Source organism: Ranitomeya imitator, chromosome 4, assembly GCF_032444005.1.
Source record: "Ranitomeya imitator isolate aRanImi1 chromosome 4, aRanImi1.pri, whole genome shotgun sequence".
Lineage (NCBI taxonomy): Eukaryota > Metazoa > Chordata > Amphibia > Anura > Dendrobatidae > Ranitomeya > Ranitomeya imitator.
In genome coordinates this window covers 4,970,754-4,987,349 of record NC_091285.1, presented here as the reverse complement: position 1 = coordinate 4,987,349, position 16,596 = coordinate 4,970,754, and the positions used below count along the sequence as shown (strand labels likewise).

The window sequence follows — 16,596 nt, the reverse complement described above, 5'->3', positions numbered from 1 at the left end:
ACTGGAGGAGTGGGACTGTCCTTATATACCGGGTAAGGACTGATACTGGAGGAGCGGGACTGTACATATATATACAGGGTAAGGACTGATACTGGAGGAGCGGGACTGTACATATATATACAGGGTAAGGACTGATACTGGAGGAGCGGGACTGTCCGTATATACAGGGTAAGGACTGATACTGGAGGAGCGGGACTGTCCGTATATACAGGGTGAGGACTGATACTGGAGGAGCGGGACTGTCCGTATATACAGGGTAAGGACTGATACTGGAGGAGCGGGACTGTCCGTATATACAGGGTAAGGACTGATACTGGAGGAGCGGGACTGTCCGTATATACAGGGTAAGGACTGATACTGGAGGAGCGGGACTGTCCGTATATACAGGGTAAGGACTGATACTGGAGGAGCGGGACTGACCGTATATACAGGGTAAGGACTGATACTGGAGGAGCGGGACTGTCCGTATATACAGGGTAAGGACTGATACTGGAGGAGTGGGACTGTCCGTATATACAGGGTGAGGACTGATACTAGAGGAGCGGGACTGACCGTATATACAGGGTAAGGACTGATACTGGAGGAGCGGGACTGTACATATATATACAGGGTAAGGACTGATACTGGAGGAGCGGGACTGTCCGTATATACAGGGTAAGGACTGATACTGGAGGAGTGGGACTGTCCGTATATACAGGGTAAGGACTGATACTAGAGGAGCGGGACTGACCGTATATACAGGGTAAGGACTGATACTGGAGGAGTGGGACTGTCCGTATATACAGGGTAAGGACTGATACTGGAGGAGCGGGACTGTCCGTATATACAGGGTGAGGACTGATACTAGAGGAGCGGGACTGACCGTATATACAGGGTAAGGACTGATACTGGAGGAGTGGGACTGTCCGTATATACAGGGTAAGGACTGATACTGGAGGAGTGGGACTGTCCGTATATACAGGGTGAGGACTGATACTGGAGGAGCGGGACTGACCGTATATACAGGGTAAGGACTGATACTGGAGGAGTGGGACTGTCCGTATATACAGGGTAAGGACTGATACTGGAGGAGTGGGACTGACCGTATATACAGGGTAAGGACTGATACTGGAGGAGCGGGACTGTCCGTATATACAGGGTAAGGACTGATACTGGAGGAGTGGGACTGTCCGTATATACAGGATAAGGACTGATACTAGAGGAGCGGGACTGACCGTATATACAGGGTAAGGACTGATACTGGAGGAGTGGGACTGTCCGTATATACAGGGTGAGGACTGATACTGGAGGAGCGGGACTGACCGTATATACAGGGTAAGGACTGATACTGGAGGAGCGGGACTGACCGTATATACAGGGTAAGGACTGATACTGGAGGAGTGGGACTGTCCGTATATACAGGGTAAGGACTGATACTGGAGGAGCGGGACTGTCCGTATATACAGGGTAAGGACTGATACTGGAGGAGTGGGACTGACCGTATATACAGGGTAAGGACTGATACTGGAGGAGCGGGACTGTCCGTATATACAGGGTAAGGACTGATACTGGAGGAGTGGGACTGTCCGTATATACAGGGTGAGGACTGATACTGGAGGAGTGGGACTGTCCGTATATACAGGGTGAGGACTGATACTGGAGGAGCGGGACTGACCGTATATACAGGGTAAGGACTGATACTGGAGGAGCGGGACTGACCGTATATACAGGGTAAGGACTGATACTGGAGGAGCGGGACTGTCCGTATATACAGGGTAAGGACTGATACTGGAGGAGTGGGACTGTCCGTATATACAGGGTAAGGACTGATACTGGAGGAGTGGGACTGTCCGTATATACAGGGTGAGGACTGATACTGGAGGAGTGGGACTGTCTGTATATACAGGGTAAGGACTGATACTGGAGGAGTGGGACTGTCCGTATATACAGGGTAAGGACTGATACTGGAGGAGTGGGACTGTCCGTATATACAGGGTGAGGACTGATACTGGAGGAGTGGGACTGTCTGTATATACAGGGTAAGGACTGATACTGGAGGAGCGGGACTGTCCGTATATACAGGGTAAGGACTGATACTGGAGGAGCGGGACTGTCCGTATATACAGGGTAAGGACTGATACTGGAGGAGCGGGACTGTCCGTATATACAGGGTAAGGACTGATACCGGAGGAGCGGGACTGTCCGTATATACAGGGTAAGGACTGATACTGGAGGAGTGGGACTGTCCGTATATACAGGGTGAGGACTGATACTGGAGGAGTGGGACTGTCCGTATATACAGGGTAAGGACTGATACTGGAGGAGCGGGACTGTCCGTATATACAGGGTAAGGACTGATACTGGAGGAGTGGGACTGTCCGTATATACAGGGTGAGGACTGATACTGGAGGAGTGGGACTGTCCGTATATACAGGGTAAGGACTGATACTGGAGGAGCGGGACTGATCGTATATACAGGGTAAGGACTGATACTGGAGGAGTGAAACTGTCCGTATATACAGGGTAAGGACTGATACTGGAGGAGCGGGACTGTCCGTATATACAGGGTAAGGACTGATACTGGAGGAGTGGGACTGTCCGTATATACAGGGTGAGGACTGATACTGGAGGAGTGAAACTGTCCGTATATACAGGGTAAGGACTGATACTGGAGGAGTGGGACTGTCCGTATATACAGGGTAAGGACTGATACTGGAGGAGTGGGACTGTCCGTATATACAGGATAAGGACTGATACTGGAGGAGTGGGACTGTCCGTATATACAGGATAAGGACTGATACTGGAGGAGTGGGACTGTCCGTATATACAGGGTAAGGACTGATACCGGAGGAGCGGGACTGTCCGTATATACAGGGTAAGGACTGATACCGGAGGAGTGGGACTGTCCGTATATACAGGGTGAGGACTGATACTGGAGGAGTGGGACTGTCCGTATATACAGGATAAGGACTGATACTGGAGGAGTGGGACTGTCCGTATATACAGGATAAGGACTGATATATGCAGTGTTGTATCTTGTGACCTAGCAGGCTATGCTGGAGCTTGTAGTCCGCCCAGTAATACTTTCCTATAGTCGACCTTCGTTCGTCCTATAAATCTTCTGCAGCCGTTGTTTGCCGTCTTCTTGGGGACATATGGAGGCTGTCACCCCCATGACGCGCGTCTCCTCCCGTGAGAGTCAGGACTCGTCCAGGTGACAGCTTCTGCCACGCCGTGTGTCAGTGAGCCGCGGTGGGAGCGACGGACCCTCACTCATCTCTCCATCTCTCTCTCTACAGCAACTTTACGCCGCGCAGCTCGCTGCCATGCAGGTCTCTCCGGGGAACAAGATGGCAGGAATGCCCCAGGGGAACCTCGCTGCCATGTCGCCCACCAGTATGAATACCGAGAAGAGCACGAGCAGCCCGCCGCCCAAGTCCAAGGTACGCTGTGGGGGTGACTAATATGGCCGCCGCTGGGGGGTCTGTGGGGGGATGGGTTGTGTGAGCTGTGCTCAGCGTGCGCAGGAAGCTTCCTCTGATTCTGGATTGTTACAATGTGTCAGAGATGGGGGAAGATGGAAGGATTGTCTGCACCGATACAATGTAACAAATCTCACCTGTGTGACCAGGACGTCAGCTGGAATAAACATAGTGGTTCCATTCACTGACAGCAAGCGGAGTCTGTTAGAAAGCCACGAACTTCAGGGACTGGTCACATATCACCACTGGTCACATATCACCACTGGTCACATATCACCACTAGTCACATATCACCACTAGTCACATATCACCACTAGTCACATATCACCACTAGTCACATATCACCACTAGTCACATATCACCACTAGTCACATATCACCACTGGTCACATATCACCACTGATCACATATCACCACTAGTCACATATCACCACTGGTCACATATCACCACTGGTCACATATCACCACTGGTCACATATCACCACTAGTCACATATCACCACTAGTCACATATCACCACTAGTCACATATCACCACTAGTCACATATCACCACTAGTCACATATCACCACTGGTCACATATCACCACTGATCACATATCACCACTAGTCACATATCACCACTGGTCACATATCACCACTGGTCACATATCACCACTAGTCACATATCACCACTGATCACATATCACCACTAGTCACATATCACCACTGGTCACATATCACCACTGGTCACATATCATCACTAGTCACATATCACCACTAGTCACATATCACCACTGGTCACATATCACCACTAGTCACATATCATCACTAGTCACATATCACCACTAGTCACATATCATCACTGATCACATATCATCACTAGTCACATATCACCACTAGTCACATATCTCCACTGGTCACATATCACCACTGATCACATATCACCACTAGTCACATATCACCACTAGTCACATATCATCACTGATCACATATCACCACTGGTCACATATCACCACTGATCACATATCACCACTAGTCACATATCACCACTAGTCACATATCTCCACTGGTCACATATCACCACTGGTCACATATCACCACTAGTCACATATCACCACTAGTCACATATCACCACTGGTCACATATCACCACTAGTCACATATCACCACTAGTCACATATCATCACTGATCACATATCACCACTAGTCACATATCACCACTGGTCACATATCATCACTGGTCACATATCACCACTAGTCACATATCATCACTGATCACATATCACCACTGGTCACATATCATCACTGATCACATATCTCCACTAGTCACATATCACCACTAGTCACATATCTCCACTGGTCACATATCACCACTGGTCACATATCACCACTAGTCACATATCACCACTAGTCACATATCACCACTGGTCACATATCACCACTAGTCACATATCACCACTAGTCACATATCATCACTGATCACATATCACCACTAGTCACATATCATCACTGATCACATATCACCACTAGTCACATATCATCACTGGTCACATATCACCACTAGTCACATATCATCACTGATCACATATCACCACTAGTCACATATCATCACTGATCACATATCACCACTAGTCACATATCATCACTGGTCACATATCTCCACTGGTCACATATCATCACTGATCACATATCACCACTAGTCACATATCATCACTGATCACATATCACCACTAGTCACATATCATCACTGGTCACATATCACCACTGGTCACATATCATCACTGATCACATATCACCACTAGTCACATATCACCACTAGTCACATATCACCACTAGTCACATATCATCACTAGTCACATATCACCACTGGTCACATATCACCACTAGTCACATATCATCACTGATCACATATCACCACTAGTCACATATCATCACTGATCACATATCACCACTAGTCACATATCACCACTAGTCACATATCACCACTAGTCACATATCATCACTGATCACATATCACCACTAGTCACATATCATCACTGATCACATATCACCACTAGTCACATATCATCACTGATCACATATCACCACTGGTCACATATCATCACTGATCACATATCACCACTAGTCACATATCACCACTAGTCACATATCACCACTAGTCACATATCATCACTAGTCACATATCACCACTGGTCACATATCACCACTAGTCACATATCATCACTGATCACATATCACCACTAGTCACATATCATCACTGATCACATATCACCACTAGTCACATATCACCACTAGTCACATATCACCACTAGTCACATATCATCACTGATCACATATCACCACTAGTCACATATCATCACTGATCACATATCACCACTAGTCACATATCACCACTAGTCACATATCATCACTGATCACATATCACCACTAGTCACATATCATCACTAGTCACATATCACCACTAGTCACATATCACCACTAGTCACATATCACCACTGGTCACATATCACCACTGGTCACATATCACCACTGGTCACATATCATCACTAGTCACATATCACCACTAGTCACATATCACCACTAGTCACATATCATCACTGGTCACATATCTCCACTGGTCACATATCATCACTGGTCACATATCACCACTAGTCACATATCACCACTAGTCACATATCATCACTGATCACATATCACCACTAGTCACATATCATCACTAGTCACATATCACCACTAGTCACATATCACCACTAGTCACATATCACCACTGGTCACATATCACCACTGGTCACATATCACCACTAGTCACATATCACCACTGGTCACATATCACCACTGGTCACATATCACCACTGGTCACATATCACCACTAGTCACATATCACCACTAGTCACATATCACCACTAGTCACATATCATCACTGGTCACATATCACCACTGGTCACATATCATCACTGGTCACATATCATCACTGGTCACATATCACCACTAGTCACATATCATCACTGATCACATATCACCACTAGTCACATATCATCACTAGTCACATATCACCACTAGTCACATATCACCACTAGTCACATATCATCACTGGTCACATATCACCACTAGTCACATATCACCACTAGTCACATATCACCACTGGTCACATATCATCACTAGTCACATATCACCACTGGTCACATATCATCACTGGTCACATATCACCACTGGTCACATATCACCACTAGTCACATATCATCACTGATCACATATCACCACTAGTCACATATCATCACTAGTCACATATCACCACTAGTCACATATCATCACTAGTCACATATCACCACTGGTCACATATCATCACTGGTCACATATCACCACTAGTCACATATCATCACTAGTCACATATCACCACTAGTCACATATCACCACTAGTCACATATCACCACTAGTCACATATCACCACTAGTCACATATCACCACTAGTCACATATCACCACTGGTCACATATCACCACTAGTCACATATCACCACTAGTCACATATCACCACTGATCACATATCACCACTAGTCACATATCACCACTGGTCACATATCATCACTGGTCACATATCACCACTAGTCACATATCACCACTGGTCACATATCATCACTGGTCACATATCACCACTAGTCACATATCATCACTAGTCACATATCACCACTAGTCACATATCACCACTGGTCACATATCACCACTAGTCACATATCATCACTGGTCACATATCATCACTAGTCACATATCACCACTAGTCACATATCACCACTGGTCACATATCACCACTAGTCACATATCACCACTAGTCACATATCACCACTGGTCACATATCATCACTGGTCACATATCACCACTAGTCACATATCACCACTGGTCACATATCATCACTGGTCACATATCACCACTAGTCACATATCACCACTGGTCACATATCACCACTAGTCACATATCATCACTGGTCACATATCATCACTAGTCACATATCACCACTAGTCACATATCACCACTAGTCACATATCACCACTAGTCACATATCACCACTAGTCACATATCACCACTAGTCACATATCACCACTAGTCACATATCACCACTGGTCACATATCACCACTAGTCACATATCACCACTAGTCACATATCATCACTGGTCACATATCATCACTAGTCACATATCTCCACTGGTCACATATCATCACTAGTCACATATCACCACTGGTCACATATCATCACTGGTCACATATCACCACTAGTCACATATCATCACTGGTCACATATCATCACTAGTCACATATCACCACTGGTCACATATCATCACTGGTCACATATCACCACTAGTCACATATCACCACTAGTCACATATCACCACTGGTCACATATCATCACTAGTCACATATCTCCACTGGTCACATATCACCACTAGTCACATATCATCACTGGTCACATATCATCACTGGTCACATATCACCACTAGTCACATATCACCACTGGTCACATATCATCACTGGTCACATATCATCACTAGTCACATATCACCACTGGTCACATATCACCACTAGTCACATATCACCACTAGTCACATATCACCACTAGTCACATATCACCACTAGTCACATATCACCACTAGTCACATATCACCACTAGTCACATATCACCACTGGTCACATATCACCACTAGTCACATATCACCACTAGTCACATATCATCACTAGTCACATATCACCACTGGTCACATATCATCACTGGTCACATATCACCACTGGTCACATATCATCACTGGTCACATATCACCACTGGTCACATATCATCACTAGTCACATATCACCACTGGTCACATATCATCACTGGTCACATATCACCACTAGTCACATATCACCACTAGTCACATATCACCACTGGTCACATATCATCACTAGTCACATATCACCACTGGTCACATATCATCACTGGTCACATATCACCACTGGTCACATATCACCACTAGTCACATATCACCACTAGTCACATATCACCACTAGTCACATATCACCACTAGTCACATATCACCACTAGTCACATATCACCACTAGTCACATATCACCACTAGTCACATATCATCACTGGTCACATATCACCACTGGTCACATATCACCACTAGTCACATATCACCACTAGTCACATATCACCACTGGTCACATATCATCACTGGTCACATATCACCACTAGTCACATATCACCACTGGTCACATATCATCACTGGTCACATATCATCACTAGTCACATATCACCACTGGTCACATATCACCACTAGTCACATATCACCACTAGTCACATATCACCACTAGTCACATATCACCACTAGTCACATATCACCACTAGTCACATATCACCACTAGTCACATATCACCACTGGTCACATATCACCACTAGTCACATATCACCACTAGTCACATATCATCACTAGTCACATATCACCACTGGTCACATATCATCACTGGTCACATATCACCACTGGTCACATATCATCACTGGTCACATATCACCACTGGTCACATATCATCACTAGTCACATATCACCACTGGTCACATATCATCACTGGTCACATATCACCACTAGTCACATATCACCACTAGTCACATATCACCACTGGTCACATATCATCACTAGTCACATATCACCACTGGTCACATATCATCACTGGTCACATATCACCACTAGTCACATATCACCACTAGTCACATATCACCACTAGTCACATATCACCACTAGTCACATATCACCACTAGTCACATATCACCACTGGTCACATATCACCACTAGTCACATATCACCACTAGTCACATATCACCACTAGTCACATATCACCACTAGTCACATATCACCACTAGTCACATATCACCACTGGTCACATATCACCACTAGTCACATATCACCACTGGTCACATATCACCACTGATCACATATCATCACTAGTCACATATCATCACTGGTCACATATCACCACTAGTCACATATCTCCACTGGTCACATATCACCACTAGTCACATATCACCACTGGTCACATATCATCACTGGTCACATATCATCACTGGTCACATATCATCACTAGTCACATATCATCACTGGTCACATATCACCACTAGTCACATATCTCCACTGGTCACATATCATCACTGGTCACATATCACCACTGGTCACATATCATCACTGGTCACATATCACCACTGGTCACATATCATCACTGGTCACATATCACCACTAGTCACATATCACCACTGATCACATATCACCACTGGTCACATATCGCCAATTTATTGTTTTTTCTTTAAATGCAGATATTTTGGCTGAAGTCACACTTGGGTTTCGTTGTAAACGTTGCCGTTTTGCCTTCTGTAGCCGCTGTGTGCAGAATGAGTAAACTGAGGAGCTGTCAGTGAGGAGCTGTCAGTCAGTGAGGAGCTGTCAGTCAGTGAGGAGCTGTCAGTCAGTGAGGAGCTGTCAGTCAGTGAGGAGCTGTCAGTCAGTGAGGAGCTGTCAGTCAGTGAGGAGCTGTCAGTCAGTGAGGAGCTGTCAGTCAGTGAGGAGCTGTCAGTCAGTGAGGAGCTGTCAGTCAGTGAGGAGCTGCCAGTCAGTGAGGAGCTGTCAGTCAGTGAGGAGCTGTCTGAGCTTTTGAGGGTTTTATCTGTTCCTGATTTCCTCTCATCAACGTTGAATGTGCCGAGAAATCAAAGTCTGTAAATGAAAAATGGTGCAAATTATGTAATGAAAAATGCTTCTCGGTCCCAGATCAGTTCTTTTTAGTAAAGAAAAAAACAGTTAAAATTAAAAAAAAAAAAAATAAAGTCCTTAAAGGTTGGCAACCCCTTTAAGTAATGCCTTAAGCGAAGGATGTGATCTGACTCTGGCGCTGTCAGTGTCCTGGAAGGGGTTAACAGGAATGGCTGTGCTCCCGGTGATGTAGCAGAGCTCAGCGCAGCAGTCACTTTGCAAATTGCAAGAAAAAGAGGAACAAAAAAAGGGAGAAATGTCGGCGAGGCCGCGAGCGCGGGGCGAGCCCTGCTGTTTCCAATCTGCTGTGTGCCAGTAGGAGACCGTGAGCGCCGGAGAGAGAAGGCGAAGATAATACCTGGAAATGATAGACGAGCGGCGACCCCGGAGCTCGGCCCCCGCTGCTCCATCCGCTGCTCCATCCGCAGAGTTCGCTTGTAATAAAAGAACAAGATTGTGTCCTAATGGCGGCGGCGGCTGACAGACACGGTGCGCGGCACGTCCTCCGAGCCTCCGACCCACCTGTGACCACTTGTCCCCATCCATAAATGCACGCCTTTCATCCTCACCATCGTAATGATCCACCGGCTGCACCGCGCTCTGCTCCACCTGCGGCTCGTCTGCAGCGTGTGGTGGACCCCACAACTCCCCCGTCACCCACTCTCCAAGGACCCTGTAGGAATTATCGCCCGCTTACCTTTCCCTCTATATGATTGCTCCCCCGCTTTCATCGACCCTGTAGGGTTTGTCGCCCACTTTCCTTGGACCCTTAGGGTTTGTCGCCCACTTTCCTTGGACCCTTAGGGTTTGTTGCCCACTTTCCTTGGACCCTTAGGGTTTGTTGCCCACTTTCCTTGGACCCTTAGGGTTTGTCGCCCACTTTCCTTGGACCCTTAGGGTTTGTCACCCACTTTCCTTGGACCCTAAGGGTCTGTCACCCACTTTTCTTTGACCCCATAGGGTTTGTCGCCAGATTTCCTTGTACCTTGTAGAGTTTGTCGCCCTCTTTCTCTTGGACCTTGTAGGGATTGTCGCCCACTTTCCTTGGACCCTTAGGGTTTGTCACCCTCTTTCTCTTGGACCCTTAGGGTTTGTCACCCACTTTTTCTGGACCCTGTAGGGATTGTCGCCCACGTTCCTTGGACTCTGTAGGGTTTATCACCCACTTTCTCTTCAACCCTGTAGGGTTTGTTACCTGCTTTTTCTGGTCCCTGTACGGATTGTCACCCGCTTTTTCTGAACCTTGTAGAGTTTGTCGCCCACTTTATCTGGACCCTGTAGGGATTGTCGCCCACTTTTTCTGGATCATGTAGGGTTTGTCACCCTCTTTCTCTTGGGCCCTGTAGAGTTTGTCACCCACTTTTTCTTGGACCCTGTAGAGTTTGTCGCCCACTTTCCTTTGACCCTGTAGAGTTTGTCGCCCTCTTTCTCTTGGACCCTGTAGAGTTTGTCGCCCACTTTTTCTTGGACCCTGAAGGGTTTGTTGCCCACTTTCCTTTGACCCTGTAGAGTTTGTCGCCCTCTTTCTCTTGGACCCTGTAGTTTGTCACCCACTTTTTCTTGGACCCTGAAGGGTTTGTTGCCCACTTTCCTTTGACCCTGTAGAGTTTGTTGCCCTCTTTCTTTGAACAGTATAGAGTTTGTCGCCCACTTTCACTAGACCCTGTAGAGTTTGTCACCCACTTTCACTAGACCCTGTAGAGTTTGTCGCCCACTTTCCTTGGACTCTGTAGAGTTTGTCGCCCACTTTTTCTGGACCATGTAGGGTTTGTCACCCAGTTTCCTTGGACCCTGAAGGGTTTGTTGCCCACTTTTTCTGTACCCTGTATGGTTTGTCGCCCACTTTCCTTTGACCCTGTATAGTTTGTCGCCCTCTTTCTCTTGGACCCTGTAGAGTTTTTCACCCTCTTTCTTTGAACAGTATAGAGTTTGTCGCCCACTTTCCTTGGACTCTGTAGAGTTTGTCGCCCACTTTTTCTGGACCATGTAGGGGTTGTCGCCTACTTTCCACTGACGCTTTGTGGCCTGTTAGCCTGCCTTATTTCAGTATCTCTTGTATCTGTGTCTGTCATTACTGCGGTTCTGGCATTCTGCTCATGAATCAGGGGGCGCAGGATGAGCAGGTCTGTAGTCGCCTCACTCACCAGTACATTGCCCTGTGCGGCATGTTTTCTGATGGGACGCTCCAGGTCCAGGTGACGCATTTGTACAATTGTCCCAGTAACGGACACTTTCACACATCATTTTTTTTCCATCAGTCACAATCCGTTGGGTCGACGGATCCGTCGCAGATTGTGAAAAATTGATGTGACGGATTCATTTTTTCGAAGGATCTGACTAGCGGATCTGGCTAATTGGATCCTAAATAAATCTGAGCATGCTCAGTGAAAAAAACCCGTAGGCTTCCATTCGAGCAAACGACAGGTCCGTCACTGTCCGATTTTTCGACAGACACCAAAAACGTTACTTTGTCCGTTGTCTCCGGCCGCAGGACCAACAATTTTCGACAGATCCGGCGAACAACGGATGAAACGTGAGGCGATCCATCGTAATCCGTCACTAATACAAGTCTGTGGCAACTTTCACACATCATGTTTTCGATGTCAGGCTCAATCCGGCGAATTTTCAAAAAAACGGATGTTGCCGCTGGATCCATTTTTTTTTTCCCATAGACTTGTATTAGTGCCGGATGACATTGTGTTTCGTCCGGTTTTCGCCGAATTCGGACAATCTGCCGTTTCCGGTTTCTTGAAAAAACGTCCATAGCTACGTTTTTTGTCTCCGGCTGTTTGCTAGAATGGAAGCTTATGGGAGCCGGAAGGTGCCGGATCCGGAAAATGACGGATTCCGGCACCGGATTCTGTTTTTTTAAACTGCGCATGCTCCGAATTTTTTTTTTAATGTAGATATGCTAGCCGGATCCATTGAAAAAACGGATCCGTCGCATCAGTTTTTCACAATCTGCGCCGAATCCAGTTTTTCCAACATTCGCCGGATTGTGCCTGATGCAAAAAACCTGATGTAGCCTATGAGAAAAAATCGGATCCGGCGGCGTCAGTCACTGGATCTGTTTTTTGTTTTTTTCAAAATTCAACGGATTGTGACTGATGGCAAAAACCTGATGTGTGAAAGGGGCCTAACGGACGCTTTTTGGAGGTCTTGTCCTATCAGACCTTTGCGCCCACATTTGGCTGGTACCGGAGCCTTTCCCAAATAGTGAGAGTCCGATGTTCTGCCCCCATCATTGCACCTTCTGGCCGTGACCCCGGAATGGCTCATGCAGGCCGCGGCGTCTGCGGTGAATGATGTGACGCTGTCTCCGCCGGACATATCCCTCCAGATGGCGACTGTCACATCGTCTTCATCAATGTTCTGGATGACTGACGCGTCCTGACACGGAGCAAACGTGCTGATGGATTCAGGCCGTGGGTCACCGTGGACGCAGCGCCACATTCATCGCCTTCAGTCAGGCCGACGTTCGGACAGCGCACCGCCCGCCCGACATGCACAGATGATGGCAGCTCCTGGTCAACAGCCGCATTTAATCTGTCCGTCTTGTTTTATGCCGCAGAGCGTCGCGCTCCATCACCAGCGAAGGATTCAGGCACAGCGTCATGGAGGCCGAGCTATGTAGGACAGCTGTCACCTGTGGCTGCAGAGCGTCACGCCAGGAACCGCTTCCTGATGTGGCCCTAATAGTGCAGGGCCCCGAGGAGCAGAGGGTTGGAGGACGATACTGGGTCCTGCAGTCACCTCTCCAGTAATGGCTGATAGCAGTGGACTGTATCCTGCGGCTCTGCAGAGGACCCCTGTTCTCGGGTGTCGCGGTCCCTCTGCTTTTTCTGTATCCAGTGATGGAAGCTTTCTCTTTATCTGGGGGTCCTGGAGGAGGCTGCAGTGAGGGTCCCGGGAGGGCCCCTGTCTATTCACACTGAGTCTGTGACAGGCGGGGGATGCAGATTGTAGATACAGGGGTCTGATGGCCGGGTGACAGATCGGGGCGTAGCGAGCAGAATCACGACCAATGGCCGGGTGACAGATCGGGGCGTAGCGAGCAGAATCACGACCAATGGCCGGGTGACAGATCGGGGCGTAGCGAGCAGAATCACGACCAATGGAGGCGGCTGCCCAGACAGTAGAGTGATCATCCCTGGCTCCCACTCTCCAAGGATCCCCCCTCTCTCCGCTCCAGGACCCCTGTAGATCCCAGATACTTATCCTCTTACCTTTATTCAGTCCTACAGGAGCTTCTCACAAAATTAAAATATCATCAAAAGGTGAATTTATTTCAGTTCTTCCATACAAAAAGTGAATCTCCTATATTCTATAGGCTCATTACACACAGAGGGATCTATATCACGGGTTTATTTCTGTTAATGTCGATGATTATGGCTTACAGCCAATGAAAACCCAAAAGTCATTATCTCAGTAAATTAGAATAATTAACAATAATCACCTGTAAAGGCTCCTAAGTGTTTATAAAGGTCCTTAGTCTGTTTCAGTAGCTCCACAATCATGGGGAAGACTGCTGACTGACAGATGTCCAGAAGGCGTCACTGACACACTCCACAAGGAGGGGAAGCCACAAAAGGTCATCGGTAAAGAAGCCGCTGTTCACAGAGTGCTGGATCCAAGAATATTAATGGAAAGTGGAAGGAAAAAGTGTGGTAGAGAAAGGTGCACAAGCAACCGGGATATCCGCAGCCTGGAAAGGATTGTTAAGAAAAGGCCATTCAGTAATGTGGGGGAGATTCACAAGGAGCGGACGCTGCTGGAGTCATTGCTTCACCACACACAGACTGTATCCAGGACATGGGCTACTAGTGTCACATTCCTTGTGTCCGGCCACCCTATAGAGAATCTGTGGAGTATTGTCAAGAGGAAGATGAGACACCAGACCCAACAATGCAGACGAGCAAAGCAACCTGGGCGTCCATAACCCCTCAGCAGCGCCACAGGCTGATCCCTCCATGTCACGCCGCATTGATGCAGTGATTGATGCAAAAGGAACAAAGACCAAGTACTGAGGGCATTTACAGAACAGACATTTCAGGAGGACAGATTTTAAAATTATTTTTCAAGCTGGAGTTATAAAGTATTCTAATTTACTGAGATAATGACTTTTAGGTTCTCATTGGCTGTAAGCCATAATCATCGACATTAACAGAAATAAACACGTGAAATAGATCACTCTGTGTGTAATCACTCTATAGAATATAGGAGATTCACTTTTTGTACAAGAAGAACTGAAATAAATTCACTTTCTGGTGATATTCTGTGAGAAGCTCCTGTATGTCTCTGTTCTTCCTAAACCTCCTGGTTCATGAACAGAATGCCAGGAGAGCAGTGCGGACTGACACATGGCCAGCAGTAGAGCTGGTGATCCTCTATAGCATGGTAGATCCAGCCACTAAGGGTCTGTGGAAAGCTGGGTGACTGCAGTTATTCCCAGCCAGGCGTCCACTGTACACAAGAGCTTACAGTCTGATTCTGTACACTCTCGTCTCCATGGATCTGACCTCTGTTTCTCCTCATCACGGATTCTAGCTCCTTCTATACTGATGACAGATCCGGCCTCTGTCTGTCCTAGTGACGGATCCTGTCTTTCTTGGTGATGGATCCTGCCTCCCCTGGTGACGACTCCGGTCTCTCCTGGCGACGACTCTGGTCTCTCCTGGCGACGGATCCGGTCTCTCCTGATGACGGATCCCATCTCTCTTGGTGACGGGTCCGGTCTCTCCTGGTGACGGGTCTGGTCTCTCCTGGTGACGGATCCGTTCTCTCCTGGTGACGGGTCCGGTCTCTCCTGGTGACGGGTCCGGTCTCTCCTGGTGACGGGTCCGGTCTCTCCTGGTGACGGATCCGTTCTCTCCTGGTGACGGGTCCAGTCTCTCCTGGTGACGGGTCCGGTCTCTCCTGGTGACGGGTCCGGTCTCTCCTGGTGACGGGTCTGGTCTCTCCTGGTGACGGATCCGTTCTCTCCTGGTGACGGGTCCAGTCTCTCCTGGTGACGGGTCCGGTCTCTCCTGGTGACGGGTCCGGTCTCTCCTGGTGACGGATCCGGTCTCTCCTGGTGACGGATCCCTTCTCTCCTGGTGATGGATCCGGTCTATCATGGCGAAGGATCCTGTCTCTCCTGGTGACGGATCCAGTCTCTTCAGACGACGGTCCCATCTCTCCTTGTGATGAATCCCGTCTCTCCTGATCAATGATACTATCCTTGTCCCTCCTGATGACAGACCCTGTCTCTCCTGGTGATGGATCCAGTCTCTCCCGGTGACTGATCCCATCTCTCCTGGTGACGGATCCCATCTCTCCTGGTGACGGATCCCATCTCTCCTGATCACTGATACTACCCTTGTCTCTCCTGATGACAGACCCTGTCTCTCCTGGTGA

General features: G+C 47.7%; 1 protein-coding gene across 6 annotated transcripts in view; it reads left to right on the top strand.

The window, feature by feature from the left end:
* The window catches only part of SOX5 (SRY-box transcription factor 5), a 370,162-nt gene that overhangs the window by 307,114 nt on the left and 46,452 nt on the right, over window positions 1-16,596 (top strand). For all 6 annotated transcript variants that reach the window (XM_069762812.1, XM_069762814.1, XM_069762813.1 and 3 more), the window contains one exon: window positions 3,279-3,422. In XM_069762812.1, coding sequence (XP_069618913.1) covers window positions 3,279-3,422 — 144 coding nt within the window. The remainder of the gene's footprint in view (window positions 1-3,278; window positions 3,423-16,596) is intronic.